This window comes from Populus euphratica, unplaced genomic scaffold (assembly GCF_000495115.2).
Source record: "Populus euphratica unplaced genomic scaffold, PopEup_1.0 scaffold149.1, whole genome shotgun sequence".
NCBI lineage: Eukaryota > Viridiplantae > Streptophyta > Magnoliopsida > Malpighiales > Salicaceae > Populus > Populus euphratica.
This window is the reverse complement of record NW_011499946.1, coordinates 442,950-462,417: the sequence shown is the minus strand read 5'-3', so window position 1 is coordinate 462,417 and position 19,468 is coordinate 442,950. Positions and strand designations below refer to the sequence as shown.

The 19,468-nt window shown below is 33.9% G+C and overlaps 2 protein-coding genes across 2 annotated transcripts; both read left to right on the top strand.

The window, feature by feature from the left end:
* Window positions 1-5,197: 5,197 nt before the first annotated feature.
* LOC105137572 (3-ketoacyl-CoA synthase 5-like) lies at window positions 5,198-6,910 on the top strand. Its single transcript, XM_011043359.1, has one exon. The coding sequence runs from the start codon at window positions 5,331-5,333 to the stop codon at window positions 6,828-6,830; it is 1,500 nt and encodes a 499-aa protein (XP_011041661.1). The 5' UTR covers window positions 5,198-5,330; the 3' UTR covers window positions 6,831-6,910.
* Window positions 6,911-11,746: 4,836 nt separating this feature from the next.
* On the top strand, window positions 11,747-14,445 carry LOC105137571 (subtilisin-like protease). Its single transcript, XM_011043358.1, has one exon. It carries the CDS (start codon window positions 11,979-11,981, stop codon window positions 14,313-14,315), a length of 2,337 nt encoding a protein of 778 aa, XP_011041660.1. The 5' UTR covers window positions 11,747-11,978; the 3' UTR covers window positions 14,316-14,445.
* Window positions 14,446-19,468: the final 5,023 nt, after the last annotated feature.

Genomic DNA, 19,468 nt, shown 5'->3' with positions numbered 1-19,468 from the left:
ATATATATATATATATATATGGACATGAATTATGGAGTGTTGACTACGTTGCCTTTCTCATGCAGATGAATTAAAGCAGCATTAATGCACAGGAAATTAGATTGGATGATGCCTTGAATGTTGTTGCAATCGACGACCACCGATTAGCCTAGCCCTGCTTACTTCTATAATTTCTTCCAGACAAAAGAACAAGATTTCAGGTCTGGTTTCAGAACCCATGTATCTGCTGCTACTTGGAGGAAGAGTTGAAGGAATGCTCACGTCCGCAGCTTTCGTTGAAATACAGCGGCTCTATCCATCAGATGTATTGATGGGCACGTTCTGGCTGGATGAAAATTGGAAGGATATTGTTTGACTTTGAAGTGAGGCTGGGTCTTCTTGGAGCTGCATAATTTTTTCAAAACAAGAAAAACATAAAAAATCTATTTTACATATATTTTTAATTTTTCTTTCCGTCAAAACAAGAAATATATTAGAACATGTTTCAACTCTATTTGTATTTTTTCCTCTCAAACAGTAATTAAATGTTATTTAGATTAAAAAAATTTCATCCTAGTTTAATTGAATTGATTGAATCAATCAATCAATCCAAATCCAACGTAAATAAACTATGAACTACCTACAAGGATAGGTTATAATTGGTCAAAATTACAAGTAAGTATATGAATTGTAACAAGTAATTAAATAAATGAGTAAGGTATTATTTCATAAAAATTTATAAAAATTATTAATAAATATCAAAATTATTTGATAATTTGATTGTAAAAATTTATGGAAAAAAAACAAATAAGCAAGTAATTAAATGGTGTTGAAATCATGTTTAATGAATCCTAAGATTTCTGACTTCACTATAACAAATCTTATGCTAATTTTTTAATTAAATTAATCCTATCAAAAAAAAAATTATTGTTGATAATCAGATTTTACTAATTTAATTATTAACCTCTCCTGGGCTTCTACAAATTATTTTGACAAGTAAACTTTTTATGTCTCTGTAAAAATTATAAACTTGTCAAAACTTATTAACGATAAAATCTTTAAGGATTACACAAGTTTCATATAAATTTTTTATCTTATAGATTTTTTATGGTATTTCAAACAATAAATAAAAAAAATTATTACTTCTCAGTCTTAAATTCAATCCCAAATTATGCACACGATGATCAAGCATACCAATACATCAAGTTCACAATGAAATACTCAATAAATACTTAATTAGTTCAACCAAAAAAATATTTATATAATCATAGTTAAGCTGCATCAAGAATTCTAAAAATAAAGAACTACTCTATGGATAAATTAAAAGAGAGAAACTTGATGTAATGAACACCACTGGATAATATTAAAAAATCAAAGAGTTAAACGTCTTGAAAGGGCTGATATCCTTTGCTTCTTTCTTTCAATTATGATTGCTTCTACTCTCTCTTGTGGTGTGTTTATGGCATCAAAACTATATTTTAGCTGTGGTCTAAAAAAGTTTTTATAATTAAGTTTTATCCTTTAAAGAAAAGGAAATTACTTTCTATTTCCATTATAGATTATGATTCCATTTTCTTTCATGATATTTTAGGTCAATTTTGAAAAAGCAAAGGTGTGAATTAAGATTTTTCTATTTTTATAACAAGTAAATAATGAATATTTCTTTACAATGAAATCAATCTTGTGATTTTTTGGATTTTTAGGACTTGAGAAATGGGTCAAACACGTTAAAAAATACCTAGAAAACACTTTACGAATCTTGTTAGACCAATCCATATCCTTTAAATATGTAAAAAAAAGACCAAAAACACAAAATCAACATGAAATTCAAAATCTTTCTAAGCTCATATTTGTTTTTCTAGACACTTTCAAGGTAAAAACTAAAAACTAATTTGAACTCTCTTCATCACATGAAATTATTTGACACAAAAATCAATTATTTTAGTAGCTAGAATCATCACCAATAACAACTTTTTCTCTTTATACTGGAATTTAGAGACTCTTTCTCTCTTCCCACCAAAAAAACAACTTATAACCTTAGTTACGAGTCACGTCATGCATCAAACCAAATTTAATAAATTTGAATATATCTACGGGTCTTTTTTGACTGTGGGAGCTAAATTTCAGTTTGTGCATGTACTTGGTTGAATCAAAATTGACAATCAATGACACTATTTTAGTCTTAATCATTAATAAGTGATTGCATTGAGTACTTGGCTTTGTCGACGAGAAAGGGACTGACGATGGGTCAACTATGAAGGAATGAAATTATGTTTGGTTACGTGTAACATTTATATTACATGTATTTTTAATTTATAAGCTATTAATAGCTGATCATAATTTTAACCATCTTAATTTTATATAAATTTGCATTTTAAATGCATGCAGGGTACACAAAAGTAACTTTGCTTTGTATTTATAGTGGCTGTTGTTTAGAGAAAACGCTATATACATTATATATGCATTGTTTACATAAATATGTGTTAATTTTTTAATATTTTTTAAAAAATTAGTTTAGAATGATTTAAATTAACTCTTATTGTGATATAAATAATTTTTTCTCTTGAAAAATTAAGGATTACACAAGTTTCATATAAATTTTTTATCTTATAGATTTTTTATGGTATTTCAAACAATAAATAAAAAAAATTATTACTTCTCAGTCTTAAATTCAATCCCAAATTATGCACACGATGATCAAGCATACCAATACATCAAGTTCACAATGAAATACTCAATAAATACTTAATTAGTTCAACCAAAAAAATATTTATATAATCATAGTTAAGCTGCATCAAGAATTCTAAAAATAAAGAACTACTCTATGGATAAATTAAAAGAGAGAAACTTGATGTAATGAACACCACTGGATAATATTAAAAAATCAAAGAGTTAAACGTCTTGAAAGGGCTAATGTCCTTTGCTTCTTTCTTTCAATTATGATTGCTTTTATTCTCTTTTGTGGTGTGTTTATGACATCAAAACTATATTTTAGCTGTTGTCTAAAAAAGTTTTTATAATTAAGTTTTATCCTTTAAAGGAAAGGAAATTACTTTTTATTTCCGTCATAGATTATGATTCCATTTTCTTTCATGATATTTTAGGTCAATTTTGAAAAAGCAAAGGTGTGAATTAAGATTTTTCTATTTTTATAACAAGTAAATAATGAATATTTCTTTACAATGAAATCAATCTTGTGATTTTTTGGATTTTTAGGACTTGAGAAATGGGTCAAACACGTTAAAAAATACCTAGAAAACACTTTACGAATCTTGTTAGACCAATCCATATCCTTTAAATATGTAAAAAAAAAAAGACCAAAAACACAAAATCAACATGAAATTCAAAATCTTTCTAAGCTCATATTTGTTTTTCTAGACACTTTCAAGGTAAAAACTAAAAACTAATTTGAACTCTCTTCATCACATGAAATTATTTGACACAAAAATCAATTATTTTAGTAGCTAGAATCATCACCAATAACAACTTTTTCTCTTTATACTGGAATTTAGAGACTCTTTCTCTCTTCCCACCAAAAAAACAACTTATAACCTTAGTTACGAGTCACGTCATGCATCAAACCAAATTTAATAAATTTGAATATATCTACGGGTCTTTTTTGACTGCGGGAGCTAAATTTCAGCTTGTGCATGTACTTGGTTGAATCAAAATTGACAATCAATGACACTATTTTAGTCTTAATCATTAATAAGTGATTGCATTGAGTACTTGGCTTTGTCGACGAGAAAGGGACTGACGATGGGTCGACTATGAAGGAATGAAATTATGTTTGGTTACGTGTAACATTTATATTACATGTATTTTTAATTTATAAGCTATTAATAGCTGATCATAATTTTAACCATCTTAATTTTATATAAATTTGCATTTTAAATGCATGCAGGGTACACAAAAGTAACTTTGCTTTGTATTTATAGTGGCTGTTGTTTAGAGAAAACGCTATATACATTATATATGCATTGTTTACATAAATATGTGTTAATTTTTTAATATTTTTTAAAAAATTAGTTTAGAATGATTTAAATTAACTCTTATTGTGATATAAATAATTTTTTCTCTTGAAAAATTAGTGTAGAGTGAATTAAATTCACTCACATTATAATATCAATTTTATACCTGATAATATTTTATCTAATTTTATAACATGCTCAAAAAATTATAAAAATTATAGTTCTTATCGGATGAATTTTGTAGATAGTGAAATTATAAAAAAATTAATGAAATAATAAAAAAAATTATATAAAATATTATTTATTTTATGATGTAATAGTAGTAATTAATTCTACAATATTTAAATTTAAATAATCAATATTGATATATATATTTTTTATTTATTTTATAACCTTAATTTAAAAAATATTATTAACCAAATATATTTAAAAATTATTTTTTATTTAATTTTAATTTTAACCTCCGGATCACAGTACCATCTCCTGCACAATAAAAGTAGATGTGCCTTTAGCTTCAAGAGCTGGGAAGATATTTAAATATCTTAAAATTTGGAAAACATTTGTCACCAATATAATGAAAAGCATATATCAATATGCTGGGTCATGCCAAGATTTAACAATTATTATTTAAAATCCTTGAACTCATGCCCATGCCTTGTAGTCAGAAAATTAACGTCATTGTCCACCATACAACCAGGTGATTCTAGCACCACTTGGGTTACAGCATTTCCAACTCAAAATATTATTTTGAAAAGATAAATTAATAAAATAATATTTTAAATAGTATAAATATAATTTATCTTACTATATATATTTTGATGAAAAAAAACTATTTAAAAAACTATTTATATTAGAGTAAAAAAAATAAATATTTTATTATTTTTTAATATTTTTTAATATTTTTTTTTCATATATCTACATTTAATTGGTTTATTTTCTTAGTGATTACATTTTATTGATTTTGTAGCATTTATGAGAGAAAAAAGATATTTTAGTATTTTGTTTGACTTTCCTCTTAAAGTATGCAAAACAAACAAAATAAAATTAAAATATTAATTTTTTATTTTTAATTATCCATCTAGCTTCTCCGTTGCAAATGCTCTTATAGCTTGCTCCATCGCAGCTCTGCCTCCCTTTGAGCGGTGAGTGAAGACTAAACAGGATGTTTATCATCTTTGGCATTATCCTGAGATTTAAAAATATCCAAGTTGGAAGCTTATTTATTTGATTCTTTTATCCAAGCTGTGGAAGCAATTTGGATTCGCAACACTCCATGAAAATTGGTTTAAGCATACCTTGGAAGTCACCACACAGACCATGTCGACACCTTCTATTTAAACCCTTCTGGTCGGACAGAGACCTTAGGGAAACCACCACTCCATGACAGCTGACTCTTTCCCCGTCCCTCCATCTCTCTCAATGGAACCTCTTTCCAAGGCCAACCACGGCCCTCACCCTCTGTTATTCAAGCATCTCCTCTCAACTCTCTTGGAAGTTCTAAGACTTTCCACTCTTGCACTTGCGATTTCACTAGAAGCAATCTTTATCCTTCAAAAATGGAAACCCATTTTCCATTTCCTCTTGCTTTCTATTTTCCTTTTCATTTTTATCATCGAGCCCTACTTCCTAAGTTCCACTCCAGTCTACCTTGTAGACTTCTCATGTTTCAAACCACCAGATTTCTGTAAAGCCCCCTCTTCTCTTTTCCTTGAAAATGCATCAAAGATTGGGTCTTTTGATAAAAAAAGTGTAGCTTTCATGGCCAAAATCCTCACTTCTTCTGGTCTAGGTGAAGAAACTTATCTCCCTCCAGCCTTACACTGCATTCCTCCAAAATCCCATCAACAAGAATCCATTAAAGAGGCTGAAATGGTTCTACTTCCCATCATGGAAGACCTCCTCTCCAAAACTAAAATCTCTCCTCGAGATATTGATATACTTATAGTGAACTGCAGTGGCTTCTGTCCTTCACCTTCCCTGTCATCCATAATCATCAACAAGTTCTCCATGAGAGATGATGTTAGAAATTTTAGCCTTTCTGGTATGGGTTGTTGCGCAGGAGCTATAGCCATTGACATGGCTCAGAACCTCTTGAAGGTTCACAAGAACTCCTATGCCGTTGTTCTTAGCACTGAAATCTTGTCTACCGGTTGGTATCCTGGTCATGAGAGATCCAAGCTACTCCTTAACTGTGGCTTTAGAATGGGAAGTGCTGCCATCTTGCTTACAAACAAAAATGAAGCCAGAAAGTCATCAAAATACAGGCTTTTTTCATCAGTAAGAACCCAAAGATCCTTTGATGACAAGAGCTATATGTCTGCAGTTCGTGAAGAAGATTCTGAAGGAAAAATTGGGGTTACAATCCACAGCGATGTGTTCCAACTGTTTGGAGAAGTTCTCAGATTTAATATAACAATTCTTGGTGCACAGATCTTGCCTCCTATGGAAAAATTTTGGCATGGCGTTTCAACGATTAGAAAGAGATTTTTTGAAAAGTCAAGGGAGATTTATGTGCCAAATTTTAAGAGCGTGATACAACATTTTTGCTTGCCAACTTCAGGGAGATCACTAATTAGAGAGATTACAAAAGGGTTGAAGCTTGGTGAGAATGAAGATGAGGCTGCTTTGATGACACTCCACAGGTTTGGAAACCAGTCTTCTTCTTCGCTGTGGTATGAGGTGGCTTATATGGAAGCTAAGGGGATGATCAAGAAAGGTGACAAGGTGTGGGTACTTGGGATGGGAACTGGGCCAAAATGTTGTAGTCTGGTTTGGGAATGTTTGAGGCCCATAGTTGATGAGTCCAGTAAAGGCCCATGGGCTGACTCAATCGATCGATATCCCATCATGACCGCTGAGTCAAAGGGATTATTCCCATGAAGTCCTGATAAATTGTGTTTTGATTTTATGAAAATGAATTCCATGTATCCGTGAATAATAATAAGATTGTGAAAAATCCCCGTAAGATAAATTTAAATATATAATTTTAAAGAAATAATGTATTTATCTTTAACTTTAACTTTTAAAATGATATATATATTAATTTCTATATGATATTTTTATAAAAAAATATTTTTTAAGTGAAAATTTATTTGAATGATATTTTTTTAAGATTGTTTTAATATTTTGATATTAATATATCAAAATTATCAAAAAATATTTTAAAAAAATATCAATCTAATATATTTTTCTTTATAAAAACAACTTTAAAAACATTTTAAAAAATAAGTTCAACCGCAAAATTAAATACTAACACTTGGTTACTTGTTCATGCTTTATATGTGTTAAAATATATACAAAGGATGGCTTAGTAACTTAAACCAATCACTGTACAAAATTACAAATCATGTTTAATAACACTAGTCTATCGTTTCGTGAAGTATAGCACTCAGAATTCTAAATGCCATATGTTTTGGAACAATCAATGCTCTGTGCATCATCAGGAATCTCCAAATTACTTGCTGGAGATTTCAACTTTTTTTCATCCTTTTTTTGCAAATATGGCAAAGATTGCATCACAATGTCAATAATGGAGATCATGCCTCCAGCATTTTTTTTGTATATAGTGTTTATTTATTTATTTTTATTAATGTAGATGTCCAGATAAAGTTATCTTGTATTTTAATTAATACTATGGATTCTCAAGTTAACAATTAAATTTTTAATAGTTTTAAAATTTATAGACTTGAATTAATAATTTTTATAAAATAAATTTAAAATCTAATAAATTAAACTATGCCGCTAAAAATTAACCAGATATATAATATGGAAATGGGACTGAACATGATATGTAGAGTCATGGAATGGATTATGGAGTGTTGACTACGTCGCCTTTCTCATGCCGATAAATTAATGCAGCATTAATGCAAATGTAATTAGATTGGTTGATGCCTTTAATGTTGTTGTCAGATTCATCGACCAACAAGTTGCTTAGCTCTTCTTACTTCTGCAATTTCTTCCAGACAGAAGAACAAGATTTCAGGTCTGGTTTCAGAACCCATGTATCTGCTACTTCGAAGAGTTGAAGGCATGCTCACGTCCGTAGCTTTTGTCGAAATACAGCAGCAGCTCTATCCATCGTGTACACGTTTCAGGTCTGCCTTCCCATTTAGGGTATTTTAATTTGTTTAAAGTTTGATGTTTAGTTAGTCAGCATGAAGGGTTTTAAGCCCAAGTTTTGCAAATTAAAGGCAATTGTATCAACAAGCACAGCTTTCCGAGGTTTCATTTCAGCCCTCAAAATCAAATTCCATGGGCTATTAATTTCTTCGGCTCTTTGCTGCTCATTGGGCCAATTTCACTAAAATACAAATATAAAAAATCTTATTAAAAAATCAATATTATAAAAACAAATTTAAAATCCATATAAAATAAAATAAAAATCATGGATAAGTCATATCTATCTTTTAAAAAAATAAACACATTTAATATCATTAAAAAGCAGAAAATTTACTTGAAAAACAAATCAACTCGTACAATATTTTTTTTTAAATAATTAAAAAAAAAAACAGGCATTACTATCCTCAGTACCTGGCCCAATCAAGTGAGTGGGGATATGCTTGCAGCTCGAAAAAATGTTGTCGTGCTCATGTCTAATCATCGTATTTATGTTTCAAAATACTATCACATGCCATCATCAATTATAGGAAAAGAAAAGGTTCTGTGTGACTTTGATTTTTATTTTTTACTAAAAAAGATTTGGCCTCCCACAGCGTGACACACCGTGAGTAATCTAGCTGGTTATCTTATCACTATCAAGTCATCATCAGAGTCATGTAAATTTCTTCCAAATGATCTGCTTAACTTTTCGTATAAATCTTCCAGGTGCACATATTCTTTTTTTTTTAATTATTTTTTTTAAATCTCGGGATAATAAATAAACGTTACCTTGGATTAGTATTTCTCTTGGCACTAATAGTCTTTAAAAGTTAAGATAGAATGTCAAAGATGGATACAATTAAAAGGAAATATTCACCAATTGTGACAGACAACCAATTTATGGAGCCCTTCACTACTAAATAGTTTTCCATCTACCCCATCAGCATGACAATTTGGTAGTTCTACTTATTTTCTAATTAACTGGCTGTTGAGGTTTTGATCGACGTTTGTGGTACCCTGTCGGAATGCCAACCAGAGCTGTAGTGGTCTCATCTTTCAAGGCCTTTGCTATCTTCATGAATGAATGAGAGCCCAATTGCAAAGAGAGAGCTTTGAATGCGAGCATCAATGTTTGTTGATATCAGTACATATGGGCGTTGGACAGGCTGCGAGAAGCAGTAAATAATAAATATGACAGAGGCCTGCCCATAACTGCTGTGTCATGTGTATACTCTAGTTTTAATCAGTGTGGTGTAGTAGCCCCATCCATGGCGGTGCCATGATGTCTCTTTTGTCGAGAGATAATAATCAAAAACTGTCTTGGATTAGATTTAGCACATAGACAGAGAAAGTAAATGTCTTCTATCAGTATAATGATGACTTCATTCTCATTATTTTTTTGTGGATAATTAAGCTGAGCCTGGCCTAACTTATTGGAACGCCTCGTAATGGAAGAGTCATCGCAATTCAGAGGTTGCAGCCATTCCTCCTCTCTAGGCTGGCTAATTTCATCTCTCGTGGCACTGGATTATTGACAATTTAGGTGGCTAAGGTGAAGCTAGAGCAATTAATCGTACGATATAGCTTGAACTTTTGCTTAAATATGCAATTAAAGAATTCGACTGTCAACGACTTCTTTAGCTTCTTAATGATTCAACTCAAAATCCTGATAAATCTCAGGCAACGAAACACAAAATATTTTCTCAATCAAGTGGACTTGTATACATTACTTCCCTCCTTCCTTGTATCATCAAAGCCTTTAATGCCTTGCCACACTGGGAACTTTCGCATATTTCACCAAGCAATCAACTCTCTGTGCGAACCTCTAGTCTAGTGGTGAGTGATGAACTCATACATGTAGAAAGAGAGTTTTGAGTTTCAAGAATTTCTTATTAATCAGAATAGCTACTCAATTTTACAGCGATGATCAATTCAGTCCCTGTTATGATATGCAACTCTTCTGCCCGCTAGCATGAGCTCCACATCGGCCTTCACGGGGTAAAAAGTTGTATCTGTGTCAAAAAGTAAGATCATCTCTCTGTGCTGATTGGATCTAGTTGCAATGCCAAAAAAGTCCTTAATCCAATCAGCATTCCTAGGTTCTCACCAACCCAGTTGCTCAAATTTAATGTCTTGTCAAAAGGGCTTACCTCAGTGGAGGAGGGATGGGACCTCGCCCCATCATGCTTGAGCCTCGATCAACAATTAGAATTCACTCTTGGAAAATCAATCTCAATAAATTAAACAATGGGGGAAAGAGCTACGTATATTAGTTCTCCAGCCATGCCTGTATTATAAAACATGGATAGCTTGAGGTTTACCTTGAAAATTCGGAACCTACAACTTGATTTGAAATGGATTTTAATTAAATTAGTAATGAAATTAATCTACTCATTTCGATTCACGTAATTAAATTCAACCTAGATTCGATTAAGTCAACACTAAAAGAATTTTTAAAAAAACTAAAAAAATATCTTATTAAATAAAAATAAATAACTCGGATTAATCTAATAATTTACGCGTTTTTGATAATTCAATAACACAATCTTTTCCCAAATAAAATCTCAAGCGGAGCCAGACAAACTATGCTATAAAAATGATGAAAAATATTTCTTGTTTTCCATTAAGATGAGGTAGGACTACAAGAGGTCCCCTTAGTTTTCCCTCCCTTGGAAATGTGGTTGAGCTGTTTTCACTCTCTATAATTGAATACAAGGTGTCCATTGATGAAAGAAACAGAGTTTTTTTATTTTATTTTTTTGCAATAAATGCTTTCAATCCTTTCTACTCCATCAACCCACTATCCAAACCAAATAAAATCAGTTGCAAGGGTATTATAATCTTGGAGAAAATCAAATCATAAGACATTAAAAAGAAGTGCTAATATAACTACAAGAAAGCTTTTGTGTAAAGAGGCTTGAGCTAAAACATTGCTTGTTGCATTAAAAAAGTGAAACGCACCTAAAGCTTAATGCAGACTGAGAGAAGAATATTTTCAAGAACAAGGATCCTCCATGCCTTGGACATGAAGGGAAGTGGTTACTCGTTATTCATGAGTGTTCATCTTCCAACTTTCCACCACATGGGAGTGTCAGTACTTGCCTGTCTTTAAACAAGAACTTCAAAGAGTGGAGGCAAGGCTAAAATAACATAACATTTCGAAAAAACTTGAGAAGATCAAAGGAGTCTACAGCTTAAGTCCTTTGTTTAGGAGTTTACAGTATTCTCGTACCCTCACATCAAAATAATTTAAAAAATTAAAAAAATTAAAAATACAGTATAACCACAATCCCATGCACCGTTTATACCAAGGAGAAATACCCGAGATTTTTTTCATAGATTGGACGGTGAGGACATGCTTCTTGTGAGTGTAGGGACCATATATGTTCAGATCTTAATTTGCATGTAGCAGTACCCACCAGCATTTAAGAAATTCTGCACAAGTCATAATTAATTCCGCAGTCCCACTTTTTGACTCACCAAAAGCTACTCTTTTTTTTTTTTTTTTTGGTTGCCATCAGTCCCCTTTTTACCTTGAAAATCCCCTCAGACAGGCTCCTATTACACAAGTTTTCTGTAGCAAAATTGAGACCTGAGGGTGATAAGGACCTTCAGAAGTACTAGGAGAAGTGAAACCATAATTGCCAAGCCAGATGTGAGAAAAGGGCAAAAAATAGTATTCCACATTGACCATGACCAAATTAACTTCTGCCGCGAGCTAGCCCTCCTAACTTTCTTCAACAGGCATTCATGAAACAACCAACTGCTTTAATTACCTGAACTACAGCAGGATGCTGTTAATATGTCTCTTTGGCCCTCCTTCCTATGAGATATTTTTAGCCTCAAGACACTAACTCCACAACCCTTCTCATTCTGCTTTACTTTCTCTTCACTTCATTCTCCCATACCCCTTGTTTCTTGACCTGAAAAATGTTTGGAAATCCAGTGAAATGGCTGTTTTTCATTCTAACAAGCTATTTAGCTCTCAATGTTGTCATTTCAATGAACACCCTATTAACAAGAAAGACTTACATTGTCCAAATGGATAAGTCTGCAAAGCCTGAATACTTCACCAGCCACCTTGAATGGTATTCATCAAAAGTACTGTCAGTATTGTCTGAACCTCAAGAGGAAGGCAATGCTGATGAGGAGGATAGGATAATTTATAGCTACGAGACTGCTTTTCATGGGGTTGCCGCTAAGTTGGATGAAGAAGAAGCTGCAAGGCTAGAGGAAGCAGATGGAGTAGTGGCTATTTTCCCAGAGACTAAATATCAACTGCACACAACAAGAAGCCCCATGTTCCTACGGCTGGAACCTGAAGACAGCACAAGTGTCTGGTCTGAAAAACTTGCAGACCATGATGTAATAGTGGGAATGCTGGACACGGGAATTTGGCCAGAGAGTGAAAGCTTCAATGACACAGGCATGACCGCAGTGCCTGTACGTTGGAAAGGGATTTGTGAGACAGGCAGGGCTTTTCAGAAACATCATTGTAATAGAAAAATTGTCGGTGCAAGAGTCTTCTACAGAGGATACGAAGCAGCTACTGGCAAAATCAATGAGCAAAATGAATATAAATCACCAAGAGACCAGGATGGTCATGGAACTCACACGGCAGCTACTGTTGCTGGCTCCCCAGTTCGCGGAGCAAATCTATTGGGCTATGCTTATGGAACTGCAAGAGGGATGGCACCTGGGGCTAGAATTGCAGCTTACAAGGTTTGCTGGTCTGGTGGATGTTTCAGCTCGGATATTCTATCTGCAGTTGATAGAGCAGTAGCTGATGGAGTGAATGTCTTATCAATATCTTTGGGTGGTGGGGTTTCGTCTTACTACCGCGACAGTTTGTCCATAGCTGCCTTTGGAGCAATGGAGATGGGTGTTTTTGTTTCATGCTCAGCAGGAAATGGAGGACCTTCCCCTGCCAGCCTCACCAATGTGTCACCCTGGATCACCACAGTTGGTGCTAGCTCCATGGACAGAGATTTTCCTGCCACCGCCATGATAGGAACAGGCAGAACTATATCTGGAGTTTCACTCTATAGAGGCCAAAGGATTTTGTCTACAAGGAAGCAATATCCTCTAGTTTACATGGGTAGCAACTCTAGTAGCCCTGACCCAAGTTCGTTGTGCTTAGAAGGAACTCTAAATCCTCGTGTTGTTTCCGGAAAGATTGTGATATGTGACCGCGGTATTACTCCTCGAGTTCAAAAGGGCCAGGTAGCAAAAGAAGCAGGAGCAGTAGGCATGATTCTATCAAACACAGCAGCAAATGGAGAGGAGTTGGTTGCAGATAGTCACCTACTTCCAGCCGTTGCAGTGGGAGAGAAAGAAGGGAAATTGATCAAAAGTTATGCTTTAACTAGTCAAAATGCAACCGCAACTCTAGCTTTTCTTGGTACAAGATTGGGAATTAAGCCATCTCCAGTAGTGGCAGCATTTTCATCCAGAGGACCAAACTTTCTGACTCTTGAGATTCTGAAACCTGATGTTCTTGCACCTGGTGTGAACATACTTGCTGCTTGGACTGGTGATTTAGGTCCATCAAATTTGCCAACAGATCACAGGAGGGTGAAGTTCAACATTCTCTCTGGAACTTCCATGTCCTGCCCACATGTTAGTGGAATTGCTGCCTTGCTCAAGGCTAGGCACCCAGAATGGAGTCCAGCAGCAATCAAATCAGCACTGATGACAACAGCTTATGTTCATGATAACACACACCATCCACTGAAAGATGCTTCAGCAACCACTCCTTCCACCCCTTATGATCATGGTGCAGGACACATAAACCCCATGAAAGCTCTAGACCCGGGTTTGATTTATGACATTGAACCTCAGGATTACTTTGATTTTCTCTGCACACAGAAGCTTACTCCAACACAGTTGAAAGTTTTCGGAAAGTACGCTAACAGATCGTGTCGACATTCTCTTGCAAATCCAGGGGATTTGAACTATCCAGCTATCTCAGTAGTTTTTCCAGATGATACATCCATTAAAGTTTTGACCCTTCACAGAACCGTAACAAATGTTGGCCTTCCTACTTCAAAATACCATGCAGTAATCTCACCATTCAAAGGAGCAACTGTCAAAGTTGAACCAGAAATCCTGAACTTCACCATGAAAAATCAGAAACTATCTTACAAGATCATCTTCACCAGAAGGACTAGGCAAACAATACCCGAGTTTGGAGGTTTGGTATGGAAGGATGGAGCACACAAAGTAAGAAGCCCAGTTGTTATCACTTGGTTGACACCACTTACATAGCCTACGCTATCGAATTTAACATTTGGGTAATCTTTATATGCTCTTTGCAATAATGAGAATGTTCTGTAAAGAGTCAAGAGGCTCACTCATTTTATGACATGGAATGAATCGAATGCTTTCTCTTTTGTTATATTGGTCACCATGCAATCTCCGGATAAGTCACTTACTAGTGTAATGATCAGTCCCTGATAAGAATACACAACATTAGTGTTGGCGTACAGTGGAACGGATTGGACTGAACCTGCCTGGTGTGGCAATTAACCTACAGATGCAAGGTAACCGACAGAACAGGAGGAAGCAAGAGCATTTGTTATCTATCTATCTAGCTAACAGCTCATATTCATTCATCTCAGCTGTCCACTTCAAAAGGTGTCAAATTTAAGTGAAGCCAGGACAAAACATTACTTGCTCTTCAGTTTCAACATCATTTAAACAACTAGAACAATAAAATATGTTGTCAAGGTGACTTGACAAGGACCCTAAGTATCATATTGTAAATACAAAGTGAAGATTTTCACTTGGTATTCTCGGATGCAGGTTAGCCTTCCATAACTGTGAGACCTGCTCTAGTCTCCGAACAACCACATTCATTTTCCACCTCTGCAATGGCTGGCCAAAAGCCTAGCAAAATGTTAAAGAGTAACAAGTTGGTGTTTGTTTACGCAGCTGTGATGGCGTTTTAATTAAAATGCAGTTTAGAATTGTTGGTAAAAGAAAAAATTAATTTACTGTGCATGAATTTCACACAACTTTTAAGGTAGAAACGTAATTAATAAAAAACAAATAAATACTACTTTTCATTCACTGTATCTGTTAATTGCATTATTCAGTGAACAATGCAATTAACATGAACAGTGCAATTCACTGTATTGTTTACGTTGAATTGCAATGTTCACGCCGCGAACAGTACAATTCACTTAATTTTATTAATGTTTTTTTAAGTATTAATTTTATTAATATTTTTTAATTTTATTAATGTTTTTTTAAATGTTAATTTTATTAAGATTTTTTAATTAATATTTTTTAATTTTATTAATATTTTTTTTAAGTGTTAATTTTTTTAATATTTTTTAAAAAATAGTTTATATTGAATTAAATTTATTTGAACTGTGATGTGAATAATATTTTTTTCCTCAAAAAACTAATATATAGTAAATTAAATTCACTCACACTGTAATATCAATTTTATACTTGATAATATTTTATCTAATTTTATTACACGCTTAAAAAATTATGAAAACTGTAATTCTTATCGAATAAATTTTATATATAATGTAATTATAAATAGTTTAATAAAATAAAAAAAATATGTTATATAAAGTATTATTTATTCCATGGTATAATAGGAGTAATTAATTCTATAATAGTTAAATTTAAAATCATCAATATTAATATATATTTTTAAAAATTATTTTATAACTTCAATTTCAAAAGCTTTTTTAACCAAACACATTAAATTATTTTTTCTTCAACTTCAATTTCAATCACAGTTTTAACCAAATATCTATTTTTTTAAACCAATCTTAACCAAAAATATTTTTTATAAAACAAATTTTTTTCAAACTATAACCACAACATCTATCACTACATCAAATACATTCTAAAACCCACTTCGAAACGCGGGCTAAAACCATACGCGTGTGCAATTGCAAGAACAATAACGAGTTTGTTTTTCAAAAAATAATGAAATCAAAAAATCTAAAAAATATATTTCATCGAAATACCAAGCACCACCTAATCCAGTTAACTATATATTTCATATACATCTCAATTTCTTCAACTGAATTGATGGACCGTTCTTCTGGAGTACATGGAATGCAATCACTGGACGCACAACCCCCTATGCAAACTAGAAACCACCACAAAATCCCCATTTTTGCACTTTCTCCTGCAACAAGAAATGGCCCTTAATTAAAACATTCTTCAGGCCTAGTGCAAAATGATAAACGTTGTCTCTAATCAACATCCCGAGGAGGTTAGTATTGTCACTTATCAACATCCCGAGGAGGTTAGTATTGGACTAGGCTTTCTTTCCACGTTTGCTTCGTGTAAACCCATGAATATTATTATGTTTTCTTCGTTAATGATGAATTCAGTGGCTTTCTTTGGTGGAGTTAGGTAGCCCCAGCTAAATTTCAAATAAATTTCTGGAGTGAGACTTTTCTCGATTGGGTCTTGAAGGTTTAAAATTCCTTAATTGAGCCCTCATCAATATTTGGTAGGATCACCCTATTCAATCTTAAACGAATTCAACTAACTGCGTGGAAATTCTTTTTCATCAATTGTATAAATTGCTTGTTTTCTTGCACTTTCTGTTCTACATGACTACAAAGCAGAAGCAGCCAAAGTTGTCCCAGAGAGAAAATTCCAGTAATCTATCCTCTTCCTGACAAAACTGCTGACATATCTGGTGATGTAGGAGATTTTTGTTAAAAGCAGAGTCTTGGATCGGGAAACAATTTAGAAAATACGCGCGCGCGCATAAATACATAACATTATCGTCAAATCCTTCATGGTGTCATATGAAAATACGCATAGGCTTTGTGATCCACGAACAAGAATGCCTGGTCTCCTATATAATGTCTTTGCTTTGTGATAGTTTCCTTCAGAGCCTTATTGAGATAGAAAAAGAAATGGCCCATGGTTTCTTGTCAAGGGAGTTCAAAGGATGGAAACCATAAAAAAAAAAAAAATTAAAAAAAAAACCCGAATGGTCTTGATCTCAGTCTTTCAGATATGGCTTGCTAAGAAGTGCTGCTGAATCCATAAGAAGTGATATAGTGGTGGAAGCAGCATTTGCCGCAGCAGTAGCGCTAACATCTTGAATAGCATTCCAAAGCTTGATTTCAGAGATTATACATGGACTTGTACGCAAAGATATCTTGCAGCTGAGGCCGTCAAAGAGGCAGCAGGCAGTAGCAGCCATGATCAATGCTGAGGAAGGTGGAGGTGAAGAGAAGGGGATGCCGATGGAATGAGACTCGTTCAGCTTTTGTTTGTGCAGAAGCTGTGGTTCTTAGATGATAAGGCTAAGGCGCGCATGTGACTTGTCACGGCAAGCCACAGCTACAGCACAAGCAATTAGAAGCTGAACAAGTCTCCCTCCATCAACATTCCCTTCTTCTTCATTTCCACCTTCCTCAGCCTGCTGCTCCCTCAGCAGTGATATATTTTTGCGTATAAGTCCATAAATGAGCTCTGAAAATCATGCTTCGGAATGTTATCCAATCTATCTATATATATTAAATCTCATGTATTTGAAATTTTGATTCTGATGTGGTCAGGTGGGATATATGATTTAAGTTTTGGTTATTTATTTTATTTATTTTTCATTCTAACTCCTTCAAACTCTGAAGTGGTTTTATAACCATCCACTTAATCTCCTCCAACCACCCCAAAAAAAAAAACAACGAATGATACTTTGTGTTGCTAATGTATTGTGTATTTAACATATGAGCATCTATATACGTTCTTTGCAACAATTAGAATGTTTTATAAAGAGTCAAGAGGCTCACCCATTTTTACCCAGCATTTCATACCTACCAGCCTGTTAGAGAAGATTCAATTAGATAAGCAAACTGACGTATGATCCAATGCTGGATCCCAATATATATTATTAGCATTTCACTTCTCTTCATTCCCAGAAGGACTGCTGTGGCTTTATGCGCCTTGAGGTAAATAGAGAGGTAAATCTATGTACTGTCCAAGTCTATGTCCATGTGCCAACTCTTGTCCACTCATAGACTCTCAAACGAGCCAAATCTCATGTGCTGAGTTGATGATGCCCTGTGAATGAAGATATGTGCATATGGTACTTCGGTTGATGCAGAAGAATTGAAGAACAAAGCCAAGCTTTCATTCAGAAATCTAACAAAGTTTGATTCCTCATTCATTTTCGTACCATTTCCTGCAGGTTCATAATATATACTCCCGTGGCGGATTGGACGGAGGCAAACAATCCTTCGCATCAAGGAAATAGACAAGTTCAGTCGGACTTGACGAGGAAACATTAATTAGGAGTGAATTTCTGCCCCGTCCAAGTTTTGGTCAATAAGCAGCGCAGCCTGCAGCAAATAGATAATCAAACAGACGATGAACTTATTTCTTGGAATTGAACCTATCCATCTGATCCATAAACGTATCTGATAGCCTTTTCACTTTGTTCAATTACAATAGATTCATATGAATTATATCCATCAATTCAAGTCCTCCAAAACTTCTACACCAGTAATTAAGTAATTAGTTGAGTGATCAAAGATTGCCAAACTGTTGCATTATTATCATAGAAAACCTCAAGGTTTCTCATGACAGTCAAGTTTAAACCAACAACAAATTCGCCAGTAGTGTTCGTGGATAATGCTTTCATCAACATCTTTCAAGACCAAACCCCGGCCCGTCCGAATGTCCGATGTCAGCTCCATGGTTGCATCATCTTGAACAGGATAGTTTCCGAACTACCACCAAGGAATCTCTATAAGTATATATGCTGTATGGAGCACGGCTGCTGACGATAAAAATGGTGAAGAGGTGCCCTCGCCACTGATCTTTCCAACGTTTTCCCTTGAATGTTGTTAATGTTCTTCCTTCCGAAAAGAGCGGGAAGCCTAAGTGGGATTGTCATGCATGCAAAGCCTATTGAGCTCACAAGGACACCTTTTCTCACTGGCTTTTTGACAAAGGAATCCATACATTTTTCACAATTTAACAAGTGAATGGTAAGATACTAATCCTTATCCACTCCAGGAAGTACGTTATCAAAACAGATGCAGATGTCCCAGCAGGATGAGGATTAAGCTGTCATAGCTGCTCCATAAATTTTTCATTGGGTCGCAGAAAATCGTGGGCTTTTATGAATAGTGCCAACAATGGATTGAAAGGTTAGCGCAAACATTTTCTTCCCCATCCTTACAAACCCTTTAATAGGCCCAAACTATCTACTAATTGATGGAAAGAGTCTGAGTCTTTTGAGTTGATGGAAAGAGGTTAAGCGATATTTTACCCAATTTTATATTCACCATTAGCCGGATTATCTTGCTTCTGCATCAATTAAGGCTACAGCCTTCAACTAATTATTTTGAGTTAACTTTCACCAATCAGATTATCTAGAATTATTATTATTATTATTGCAATGATTCAATTTGTATATCAATTAA

Coding starts and splice junctions, on each gene's coding strand:
- LOC105137572 (XM_011043359.1), top strand. CDS start 5,331: ATGACAGCTGACTCTTTCCCCGTCCCTCCATCTCTCTCAATGGAACCT.
- LOC105137571 (XM_011043358.1), top strand. CDS start 11,979: ATGTTTGGAAATCCAGTGAAATGGCTGTTTTTCATTCTAACAAGCTAT.